Source organism: Meleagris gallopavo, chromosome 29 (genome assembly GCF_905368555.1).
Source record: "Meleagris gallopavo chromosome 29, MGAL_WU_HG_1.1, whole genome shotgun sequence".
In the NCBI taxonomy this organism is placed as follows: domain Eukaryota; kingdom Metazoa; phylum Chordata; class Aves; order Galliformes; family Phasianidae; genus Meleagris; species Meleagris gallopavo.
Genome location: NC_139432.1, coordinates 1,457,542 through 1,470,222, shown reverse-complemented (window position 1 = coordinate 1,470,222; position 12,681 = coordinate 1,457,542). Strand labels below are relative to the sequence as shown.

General features: G+C 48.6%; 1 protein-coding gene across 4 annotated transcripts in view; it reads left to right on the top strand.

Moving 5' to 3' along the window:
• ASIC2 (acid sensing ion channel subunit 2) overlaps positions 1-10,299 on the top strand; it is a 419,414-nt gene extending 409,115 nt beyond the window's left edge. For 3 of the 4 annotated variants that reach the window (XM_085210764.1, XM_085210763.1, XM_085210766.1), the window contains exons 4-10: positions 3,866-4,016; positions 4,465-4,521; positions 5,211-5,364; positions 5,875-5,966; positions 6,611-6,690; positions 9,011-9,079; positions 9,217-10,299. In XM_085210764.1, the coding sequence (XP_085066890.1) occupies positions 3,866-4,016; positions 4,465-4,521; positions 5,211-5,364; positions 5,875-5,966; positions 6,611-6,690; positions 9,011-9,079; positions 9,217-9,318 (705 nt within the window). In that variant the 3' untranslated portion in view covers positions 9,319-10,299. The remainder of the gene's footprint in view (positions 1-3,865; positions 4,017-4,464; positions 4,522-5,210; positions 5,365-5,874; positions 5,967-6,610; positions 6,691-9,010; positions 9,080-9,216) is intronic. The other variant, XR_014879982.1, reaches the window with a different exon arrangement.
• Positions 10,300-12,681: the final 2,382 nt, after the last annotated feature.

Here is a 12,681-nt window from a genome sequence, read left to right as displayed (position 1 = left end):
TCCCACACCCACATGTAGTGCTGTTCAGTTGAGGATTCACTTCTGATTACAAATTACAGAACACAGGGGAAGCAACGTGCCTCTGAAACTGTAATTACAATGGAAGCTCCACTAATAGCCCTTGATGAGTCCCTCAGAGAGGGAGAAGTTCGTTGACTTGCACAAGGGAGGGGGGAGTCTTAACACTGAGAGCAAAAAATGGGACGTATGGTGGCACGTGGTTCTGTGTGCTGCATGTTGGGGAAGCTGGAAAGGAGTAAACTGTGGGCAAAGCAAATGGAACCCCGTGATTGGAGGGAGAAGCAAGCCAGCTTTGCTTCACTGCATGGGGTCTGTGCTAATGCAGGTCATGGGCGGATAGTGCTCGTGGTCCTGGATCTGGAACAAGACTTAACTCTGTTAATGATGCTGGCTTTAATTAAGCATTCAGCCCGTGCAGCTCCTGCAGACGCGGTGCTGGTTCACAAACACCATGGCTCACATCCAGTGCTGGCTGAGCAAAAGCTGTGTAAGCTCAGTGTCTGATGGCGACTCCGTCATCTCCTGCTCCTGTCACCTGCATCTCAGAATAAAATTTACAGGGCTTAAAAGATTTGTGTATAGCGGTGCTCAGAAGAAAGCTGATTCCATCTGAGCCTGTGATTATTTATTCTCCTTTATCATACAACGTGCAACATATGGGCCCCTTTCTCCGCTGCAGATGACTAAATGATGGCATCTGGTACTCTATTATGCAGCAAGTGTAAAGCAAATGAGAAAAGATCCTCTTCAAACAACACTTTGCTATTGTTGCAGAGACGCTCTCGGTATTTTCATTCAAAGGTGTTGCTTTGCAGACTTCCAACACCACCCGGTTCAGAGCCAGCCCTGTTTCTTGGAGATGCTGCAAATGTCTGGGAGCTGCTTTTATTCTCAGTTCTTCTGCTGGTTCCACAGATGGGAACAGCCTCCACCGGCTGCACCTCCGCACCTGGGAGCTGTCTGTGGCTCAGATGGGACCTGCAGGGTGCGGAGATCTCTGCATGTTGTGCTGAGCTGCTCTCACTGCTGTTGCCCTGAAGTGAGCAGCAGCGTGGATTTGGGAGGATTTGGGGAACTCCAGTGCCCATGGGCGATGCTGCAAAGTTATTTTTTTTGTCAGCACTTAAATAGCAGCATCGATGCTCACAGGAGTAGGGAAGGGAGCTGGTGATTCTGTGCTTGCCTGGCTAGTGGGCAACCAGAGCCTGGGAGGGTTCACTGTTACACCGAAACCCCTTCACCTTCATGTTGAGCTTTCCTAGGGTCTCTCCTTGGTCCCATGCAGGGGAAGACCTGGAACTGCCATCTTATCATGGCTGGGAGCCTTGGCTTGGCTGGGAGATGGATGTTCTGCAGGGCTACCTTGAGCATGGTTCCATCTGGTCCTGCAAACCTGCAGCAGGTTAGAGGCTGAAACAACTGGGAACCATCAAAGTGGTGAGCAAAGCACCTCCACGTTCCTAGGTGGGAACTTTTTGTGGCAAAATTATTCATAGAGAAGGAATTAATTCAGCTTGGCTGAGCTGTGAGCCCAGGGGCCCAGGGCCATGGGGCAGGATGGATTTGGAGAGGGCAGGATTCACCCCCCAAGCCTGGCCTTTTCTCCAAGCTCTACCTTACTTCCACCCTCACCATCAGTCAAGTTCTTCACGACATCTCCTCTTTCTCTCCCTATCTGCAATTGAAGCCCAACATAGAATATAACTGGTGATTGGTTACGAAGCCAAAGCCACAGGCATTTTACCTTCTCCCAAGCACTACAGGCTGATGCAGAAAGGGAGCAAATGTTCTGAAGGTGCTTTGGAGGTGAGCTGGAGCTCTGCTCTCACCAGAGATCTCACAAATCATAGAATCATTATGGTTGACAAAGACCACTAAGATCATCCAGTCCAACAAAAGAGACTTGGAGCACAGTATGGGCTTCAAGTGGCTCATGTCATGTCAACTTTGTTGTAATCAACCCAGGTCCATACCTGAAGGGTTTCTGGGCTTGTTATTCATCCTACAGGGTCCACAACGTGCTTCTACTTTGTGACTCATCCCTTTTCAGGTTCCTCAGAGAAGTGTGGGTGCCCCATCACTGGAGGTCCCAAGGCCATGGATGGGACCCTGAGCAGCCTGAGCTGGTGGGAGGCACCCAGCACATGGCAAGGGGTGGAACTAGATGGGCTTTAAGATCCCTTCTAGCCCAACCATGCAATGATTCTATGGTTCTGCAACCTTTATGGTCCCTTCCAACACAACCATGCTGTGATTCTATGGTTCTGCAATCTCTGTGATCCCTTCCAACACAGCCACACTGAGTTCTACGATCCCATGGTTCTACGTTCTTTAAAGTCCCTTCCAACCCAATCGAGCCATGATATCATGATTCTGTGATCTTTGAGGTCCTTTCCAACCCAAACCATGGTTCTATGACTCTCTTTCCCCTTCATCTCCAAAAGACCCCAGATACCCCCAAAGGAAGCAACTCACACCTAGCCCCTAGGTCCTAGACTCGTAGTCCATCACCATACGTTTACATATTTATTTTAGAACATGATTAATGTTGCTACATATTTAAACGAATGTTTCTCTTCAACCAACATGCTTTGCCAGCACAATGCGTTCAGTGTTTCGAGCAAAGCATGGCAAATTGGATGCTGCTTTAAAACACAGAGAAGGAGGGGTTAGGGAAGTGCTATTTTCTGCTCTCTAGCAAAAAGTATTGCAGAGCATTTAGCGAAGATAAAGAGAAATAAGAAAGCCTGCCAAGCTTCAGACAGAAGGCAAACAAGGTAGATTTGGCCGTGGGGGCCAGAGAGTGACTGTTTTTCCTCCAGCATGTTCTGGGCTTGCAATTAAGGTTTCTGGTGGATTGCAGTGTTCTGCTTTTCTTATCTTTGCGTTTATGCTAAATAAAGTGGTAACAACAGAAGGGTTTGCATTGCACTACTACTGAGCAGTCCTGGTTACTTCGTGCAAGGTGACATGTGAAGATGGGTCGTCAGCAGCATGTGTGCAAGGAGAGTGGATGGCTGAGGTCACTGTATCTTGCTGCAGAGGTGTTTGGAAAGGGCGTTGCTGACTTGTCCTCAAAGCTGGTGCTGCTGTCTAAGGGCTGTCACCTGGTGCATTTCGTGTCACTGGAAAAAGTGCCTATGTGAGGAAGGGAACAGTGCAAACCTAGGTTTGTTCACACCACAGCAATCACATTTCCTTTGCTGGAATTTTGCTGTTTCCATTATCTGCTCCTTCATGTCACCAGCACTGCCTGCATTGTCCCCATGAGATCAGCATAAGGCTGAGCCAGGAGCTGTCACACCCCGCTGCTGATTACCCTGTGTTTGTTCTGACCAAATTGGAGCCAATTTGTAAGTCACAGCCTCCCCAGCAGTCCCTACACGAGCAACATTTTCCCAGAGGTGCAAGAGAAAGGACCAAGTGCTCCTTTAAAGCTAGTCCTGCAGAATGCCTGGTGCTGCACATCCCCTGTGCACCATCCTGCTGGGTGTGCACCGTTCTGCTGGGCTCTGCTGCTGGACTGGAGGGGAGCTCTGCAGCACAAGGACTTGCTTACAGTAAAAAAGAATCGCTGGAAGGGTGAGGATGGGTATGAGAAACCGATTCATGCAATTGCTTAATGCCATTTCCAAGATCATGATAAAGAGTTGGACCACTAGGCGTCACCTGGCCGGGTTTGGGAATTGGAGTTGAGAGTGACTCATATTGGGATTTTTGGGGTTGGGCTGGACTAGGCAAGCTGAGTTGCCCCTCTCCCCAACCAGCATGGTCCTTTTCCTTCCTATCGGTGGGGGGGAGGAGATGCTGCGTCCCCTGACACCCCCTCCTCCCTCTCTTGCAGCTGACCTACCTGCCTCCGCCGTGGGGTGAATGTCGCTCGTCAGACATGGGCTTAGACTTCTTTCCCGTTTACAGCATCACGGCTTGCAGGATCGACTGCGAGACACGGTATATTGTGGAAAACTGCAACTGCAAAATGGTTCACATGCCAGGTCAGTGTTCCCCTCCCTCCATCCAGCCTCCACCAGCCAAGGGACCTGGGACTAGAGGAGCTGGGAATATCTTGTCCTAAAGGGAAGAGGGCGCTAAAAATGTTTGCAAAATGCCCTGAAATAGGGGCAGGACTGGCAGAGGGCCATGGTTCTGGTAATGACACCTCTTTGTACCTGGATTAGCACCCTTGGGTGATGTTTGCTGTGACTCTCTGATTTGGAAAAAAGGCCCCCAGAGCCAGCAGAGGTGGGATGGGTCCTGCAGTCCCTCCATTGCCCAACCCATCCTTGGCTTGCTTTGCAAATGTCAAGTCAGTGGTGGCATTTCCTTGTTGTCCCCACCCTGCCCTCAGTTCATTCTGGGACTGAAAAGGGGGACAGGACAGGGCTGAAAAGCTTCCATGTCACCAGTCCCTAGCAACACTGGTGTATGTGTCCTTTCCTGCAGGGGATGCTCCCTTCTGTACCCCAGAGCAGTACAAGGAATGTGCAGAGCCTGCGCTCGGTGAGTACCAGGAGATGTCTCTGGGTGTCACAGGAGTCCCGAGCTGGGGGGACTTCCAGCAGCCTATGTTCTTCTGGATGGGGTCATTAGGAACAGCTGCAGCCCAGCAATGGCTTTTGATAAGACCTGGGGGAGGGCAGGATATTCCCTGGGATAAAGGTCCCTCTGTCCTATGGTTCCATCGAGGCAGCAGGAATCAGGATAACAAGCACCCTTGACGTGTAGGAGGGGAGCACTTCTAGGTCTGGGTCTGTGTTTGGGTCTGGATTTGGAGCTGGATTTGAGTTTGGATTTGGATTTGGGATTGGATTTCCATTTGGGTTTGAGCTTGGATTTGGAGTTGGGGTTGGGGTTTAGAGAGAGCAACCCATTCTAGTTTGGCATTTAGGAGACTCTTGGGTTGAGTGCTGTTGGCAGGATCAGATGCATGCTGTTGGCATGTTACCAACATGAGATGAGTTACAGCCCCAGGCAGATGCTGGTAACAGAGCATGGCCTCCAGTGAAGAGCCTGTCTTCAATCTGCTATGAATGGCGTGCAATAAAATGGAAAAGAAATGGCCAGGATTTCTTGCAGCTCTTTTCATTTGAGATCTGACTGCTTGGCTCCTTTCTGGGCTGTGTGACTTCTGGGTCCACATCTGCTGCATATTTCCAACTCTTGAGATCGAACTTTGTCACCTTCTCCAGGTTTGCTTGCTGAAAAAGACAGCAATTACTGCATCTGCAGGACACCCTGTAACCTGACCAGGTACAACAAAGAGCTCTCCATGGTCAAGATCCCCAGCAAGACTTCGGCCAAGTACCTGGAGAAGAAATTTAACAAATCAGAAAAATATATCTCGTGAGTGTTGCAGAAAACAAAACTCCTTCGTTTGGAAGGGGGGGATGAAAAGTAAAGATGTGTTTGCCATTTAAACCACCAGTGCTTAGACCTTGCCAATATGGGTCTATGTCCTCCATGGGAGATTAGGCTGAGCCCTCAAAGAGATGAGGTATGGGTTGCTTTCATCCCAGGAGAGCTATTGGGACACTTTGGGCCTCTACCAGTCCTGGGCACATTGTTATCTGTATGGAGACAGCAAGAGTTATTCCTTATTAATCATCATTCAGACTTCTGCTCTTACCATAAAAGTGAGATCCAGCACTCACGTCCTGAGCAGAGATCTTGGAGAGAAGTTCTCCAGCTTGTGCTGAGGCTCCCAGAGTACAGCCTTGGCATCCAAGTGTGTCAGCAGGTCACCAGAAAGAGTGATGAGGACAGGGGGTGGGGGAAAAGCCCCCAGACCCCTTTATCTTTTCCTTGTCCCAGAGTGGTGGCTGATGGGCTGGTGCTGTTGTTCTTTTTCTACAGAGAAAATATTCTTGTCTTGGACATATTTTTTGAAGCACTCAACTATGAGACGATTGAGCAGAAGAAAGCCTATGAAGTGGCAGCCTTACTTGGTAAGGAGGTGTGAGGATATATTATCAGGTCTGTCTGAGCTGGGTGTATTTGTGGGACAGGGAGATGCCACAAGTGAGTGCATCCTGTGAAATCCCAGCAAAATCCAACCACATTTCTGGCCACCACGCTTTCAATCCCTTCTCTTCTTTTCCTTCTGACACCAAGCCGGGGAATGTCCGGGGGCCACGATCTGATGGACCACAGCTAATCCGTGTGTCACCCATGAGAGATTAATGTGAGCTGCTCCATCTTTGCTGGATACCAGAGCCCTGATATTCGGGTTGAGCAGGCAATGGATGCTCTCAGTGGTGATTCTCATGCTGGAAGGCAGTATATGGAGAAAGTCATCTCTTAAAACCTTCTACCCATCACCTCTTACCTGCTCCTAATCCATCTTAATCTCCAACAGGGCCATCCAGGACCCCAGGCTCTTTGCCTTTGGGTGCTGCCCCACAGCTCAATGGGGAATGTCAAGGAGCTGTTGGGCTGCTTAGCTTCAAATTGGGTCAAGCTTTGTTGGTGATGGCTAAAGATTAAAGTGCTTGAGACCCATCAGGTTGGGCAGTGGAGGTGTTCGGTCGAGGAAAGGGCTGGTGATGAAGCTGCTCTGGTAAAACCATTGGCGTGTTGTTCTCTCTCCTAGGTGACATTGGAGGCCAGATGGGGCTATTTATTGGTGCTAGTATCCTCACTATACTAGAGCTCTTTGATTATATATACGAGGTAAGTGCCTTGCCTTCACCTCATTCCTGGCAGGGATTGGGCTTGAAAACCTTGATGCCAGCTGGGGCCACCACAGATCACAACCCTCCGTGCCCAAGGTGCTCAACTAATGCTATAATTAATTATAAATGACTATAATATAAGAATTATAAGTTAATTACACCACATAATTCACCTCCAGTAGACCTCAAGCCAAACAAACCCTCCCTGGAGCATTCTCTCCTCCAGGATCTCATTTCCCACCCTTCTTTAAAAAAAAGAATTAATGTTGGGGGTCAGGTTCATGGCTTTCGATTGTAAAGAGGAAACTGAGCATCTGGGGAGGCTGCAACAAACCTCTGGAATTTAGCTCCCTGTTTGCAATGAGATGAGTCCAAGAACCCAAACCTGCAGGCCCTATTTTATAGCAAGAAAGAATGAGTTTATGGCATAGTTACAAGTGGGATGTGACACCTCTGGGGAGAGGCAGTTCCCAGCAAATCTGTCACTTCCCATCCCAAGCTGGGGGTTTAATGCAATATTTTTAGTCTCTCTGTACCGAAATCTGCAATCATTTGGACCTCCATCATCCAGCTCTTATCATGATGGCACTGGGGAATTTTAATCCTATGGGATATTGTATTTAGAGGTTGTTTGTGGCAGTTGCCACAACAATGTGTGCCGAGCCAGCTGGGTGCACGGGGATGTTGCCTGCTTCAATCTTGCTGGAACATCCTTAAAAAAAACCCTTCAATTTTATTAAAGTATAGATGCTGGCTCTGCATTTTAAGGCAGTCACTCCCCATCGCAGCTCCTTTTGGGTGGCTGTTAGCACTTGGTGGCATTATCCTGCAGTAAAATAGATAGAAAATTACAAGCATGAAGCTAATAATGGCTTGGGTGTGCAAACAGAGCCGGGTGCCTTGGTTTATATCTCAGTCTGAATTCACACCATATTTCATTAAAATCTCCTATTCTCAGCTATCTTGGGCTTCTTTCATAAGAATAATAAGGTTATAAGAAACCTTGCCAAGTCTGGATTTTTTTCTTCTCTTTTTCTTTCCTTTGTTTGATATCTGCTTATGGAACTTGTCTGATAGTTTCCTCATGCTGTATTTTTTTTGTTTCTTTCATTCTTTTTTTGGGCAAACATGGCTTAAGAGAGCATCCCATCTCCTGATGCACACCTGGGGCTGCACAGCGAGTTCAGCTTCATGATCATGATGGATCTTTGACCCACACTGGGCAGAAAGAGCAGGAATAAAATGCCTCGAATAGCTCTGATCTGCTCAGGGCTTCAGCAAGGCAGGGCTCAAAGCACCTTAAACTCACTGCATTCTCAACCAAAGTATTTGCAAACTCTCTGAGATTGCCAGCAAACGGATGCGCCTGTTGTTTTCTATTAGCTTACCCAAAATCAAAAGGGTTGAACCTAGGAATGACTTTTCACATTGGTCACGCTGCTCAATCCTGGACCAGGGCAGAATGTGCAGCCAGTCCTGCGTCCCACCAAGCATCTCCTGCCGACATCAGGAGGATGCCTTAGGAACTGCTTCCTTAGGAGCTGACCCAATTGCTCACATTTTTAGCTTGCTTCTTTGGGTTGTTGTTTATTTTTTCTTCCCTGTGGAAGGTTTTCAGTAAAAAAAAATGCACTCCCTTCTCATCCTTTGTGGGATTTCCCTTGAAAACCAAATCGGCTTTTCAGCAGCAGCTCCTGAGGAGCCATAGCTGCAAGGGGAAGCTGTGTTCACATAGCTGACATTTTCAATAAACTCCCAAATAGATATTTTTAAATTGAGGTCTGGGAGCTTTTTGTTGTTTTTCTTGTGAAAAAAAGTCAGGTTTGACACATGGGCTAGTTTTCTCTGGAAGATTTTCTCCTTCCTGTTGATTCTGGGTCCTCCAAGCCCAGTGCCCCTCCAGCTCTGGAGGTGGCCACAGCTTGCACCATGCTTTTAGGCGTTGTACTGAAGGATATGATTTAGTAGGGAAATACTGGTGGTAGGTGGATGGTTGGATTGGAAGATCTTGGAAGTCTTTTCCAACCGTGGTGCTTCTATGATTCTATGGTAAATCTCAAAAATTCAAGGGGGGGTTGGCCAGCTCTATGAGGTGGAGTCACTGCCTCTAGAGGTGTTCAGGAGACGTTTAGATGTTGTACTCTGGGACATAGCTGGATGGATGGACTGGATGATCTTGGAGGTCTTTTCCAACCTTGGTGATTCTGTGATTCCATGCCTTGCTGATGTCAGAAGGCACTCTGCTCACCTCCTCCTGCCCAGCTTAGAACCATAGAATCACCGAATTCTATGATTAACCAACCCTCCCTCTTTTGCAGCTGATCAAGGAGAAATTATTAGACCTACTTGGCAAGGAGGAAGAGGAAGGGAGCCATGATGAAAACGTGGTAAGGAGCCCCATCACCGCGTTATTTCCCAAGGACTGATCGTGCTTCCATAGCAAAGGAATTTAGCGGTGCCAACGAGGAGAGGCAGTGGGTGGAGAGCAGCCCCGGGGTAACCCCGTCCCGTTTCTCCATCGCAGAGCACTTGTGACCCCATGCCAAACCATTCGGAAACCATCAGCCACACTGTGAACGTGCCACTGCAGGCCACCCTGGGAACACTGGAGGAGATCGCCTGCTGACACCGCCCGACCTCTGCACAGTGCCAACACCTAAGGAAGGGAAACTGCACGGGAAAGCAGGGACCGAGCTCAGGTTTGCAACGGGGGCAAAAATAAATAAATAAAATAAAAATAAATAAATTAATTAAAAAATAATAATTAAAAAAAAAAAAAAAACAGGAAGAAAATCACTATGCATTAAAAAAATAATAATAATAAATATATATATTATATATATACTCTGCCAAAACCAAGCGAGAGGCGCCTTGGACTTGACTTGTGTTGTCCTTTCCTCTGGGGGGGTTGTCTCCAAGCTGTGAAGGCAGCAGCTCCTTTTTGAACTGTACAAAACACAGAGACCAGCACCACAAACACAGAGAAGCCCCGCCACCTCACATACTGCCAAATGTACAAAGCACTTGCATGCCAGTTCTTTTTACGGCAATATATCCCTAGCTGTCTTTATAAGCTCTGTTCCTCTTTACAGTCTCTGATTTTCACTACAAGAAGGAACTCGCGGGCCCAGCCATCCCCTGAAATCACCATTACTAACGTCGTAGGCTGAATTAGAATAAAGAAACAAAAAGTCGCAGCTCTTGGATTCTTCTTACGTTCTTGTCCTTCGTGTCAGTCTGTGATGAATCTTAAGCTAAGCCAGGTCCCCGAGGCCGGGCCACCTCAGCGCTGCCCGACACCCCCAGGTGAGCATCCCTGCATCCCTGCGGAGGGGCAACCGTGTGGCTCTCGGTGGATCGTCCCCACCCGGCTGCTGTGTCGTGCTCCTCCATCTGCAGTGCCTGGACAGTCCTTGGGGGGGGGGAGGTGTGTGGGAGGGGTGGGCACGGGGAGGTGGGTTTCTGAAGTTTTCTTTTTTAATTTTTTTGTTGTGTGTGTGCGTGTTTAATTTTTTTTTTTTTAATTTTATTTTATTTTATTTCTGTTAATGGATTCTGTGCTTTCTCCTCGTTCTCATGACTGATATTAAAGCTGGTCTTGTGGAAATGGCCGGGCTGTGTCATTTCTGCCTTGCCCCCAACCCAAGCTGGATCCCCCAGCACAGTCTGGGCGAGAGGCAGGCACGAGGATGAGCCCACCCTGTTCCCTCGCCCCTTCCCTCTCCATCTTAGTGCATAGTGGGCACCAAGTCCCTTTAGTCCCCCACTACAACCCCATCTGCACTGGCTGTGCATCCTGCTCTTGGAGTATTGCTGACCAAGAGGTGGAAGGGAACTGGGTCAAAATGATGCAGTTCTCCCCTCAAAAAAGAGGGAAAGCAAATTTCGGGAAGCTCCCAATCCTGCTGGTTTTGTAGCCTGGAGGTGTGGTGGTTGGGTCTGCAGCTGGCTGTGGTACTGACAGCATCGCTTTGCCCTGGGAAAAGTGCGGAGCCACCATAAAATCAAAGAGTCGTGAAGGCTGGAAAAGACCTGTCAGTTCCCCAAGTCCAACCCCAATCCATCCCACCATGCCCACAGACCATGTTCCCAAGTGCCACATCTCCACGTTCCATGAACACCTCCAGGGATGGTGACTCCCCCATGGGCAGCCTGTGCCAATGCATCACCACTTCTTGAGAGAAGAAATTGTTTCTAATATCCAACCACCTCGCAAGCAAGCAAGAAACCAACCAAGGGTGTTCAAGGTGGGTCTGTCTTGGGAATAATTGCCCCTTTCTTCCAGCCCCATCATCCGTCCTGGCTTTGTGGGACCAACATGAAGAGCTTCTGACACAGGGCTGGGCTTACATGGACAGCTCTCCTGGCTGATGTGACTGCCATTTCCAGGCCACAGGAGACACAAAACCCTCCATATTGTCTCTAAAATCTGCTATGATGAGTGTATGACTAATGGGGAATGAAGGCAGCCGGTGCCCAGCCCAGGTCACCACTGGTGGCACTGACCTCAGTGCAATGACTCAGGATAGCCAAGTTCTGTCTCTGCAAGCCCCAAGCCACGTTCTCCCATCATACCCTACCACACTTGGCACCGTTTTGACTCCTGCCCCTGATTTTGGTGTGGCTTTGACCGGTTGAATGGTAAATAGGAGCTTTGCTTGGATGAACACAGGGGCAGAATTGCAGCCCAGCCCCTTGCTCTACTTACCAGCCAGTGAATAACCCCAAGTCATGGCACCAAGGATCCTTACAATACATCTCCACACACATTTGGGTTGAATTTTCCTTCACCTTCTCTTGCCCTACAGCCAAAGTTAGGCACCAGTCCCCTCAATGTTTTGCTCCCATACACAAAAAATAAGGCTCCCAACAAAATATACAGCTTGTGAGCCTCAGCACCCCTAAAAACAACATCACCATGAAAAGGGTCAGGCAAAGTCCTTTCAGATCTGGAGATTCCAATTCAATCTCTTCCAGCCCGCCAGGCAAGTGTTCAGAGGATATTGCCTCCTAAGGGTTAATGGCAGCAGTGACTCCTGGAGTCATTTGGATGGATATAAATATCCCCACTTGGCAATTTAATCTCTTATAAGAGTTTTTGGTAAAGAGCCATTGGAAGTCGTTGCTGAAGCTTGATGAGATGGGACACCTCAGGGCTGCCCAGAGGTGCTGTGGAGAGTTTTGCTGATCCACCCTAGAGAGAAAAACCACTTGAGCGTGCAGGCTGGCATGGAACAGCAGCTGATTGCTCACAAAGAGCACAGTCTCTGAGGGGTGTGCTGAAGAGCCCATTTGGTCTTATCAGTTTCATTATCTCCTGAGATTTGGACTCGGGCCACACAGTCATTATCCATGGGATGCCCAGCAGCCATTAGCTGCTAACAAGTGCTCAACAACAGCACAGCTGTGAAGCTGCACAGATGCCAAGCTCCATCTCCTGTTGCAAAACCCCTGTGGTCCCTTCTAGGCCAGTGGAGGGAATTTGTGCCACTTTGACCCAAGGAGACTCGTTGTGACATCTCCAGGCCCTTATACGTGCATACGGTTGAAGCAGCCATTATAGCACAGTCTGGTCTGAGCTCCTTGTATGAACTGGTCTTTCTATCCCTTAAACTCATTACTGGCTGGGAAGAGGGTTGGCCATACAAGCATAGTGGTCTTACATCCTTGGTGGCCTTACATCTGTGGTGGCCGTAGAATCATGGTAGCCTTACAACCATGGTGGCCTTATATCCATGGTGGCCTTATCCATGTTGTCTTATATCCATGTTGTCTTACATCCATCGTGGCCTTATATCTATGGTGACCTTACATCCATGGTGGCCTTACAGCCACGGTGGCCCTTTGCACTATATCTCTGTGCTTGAAGGCCCATGGGCATCTCCTGCTTTGGTTTGGAATCCACAGGAGAAATGGGAACATTATAGGATCCAGACCCCAAATGCAAAAGCAGCTCACAAAGTGGCACCCAGGGAGGATGGAGAGATAA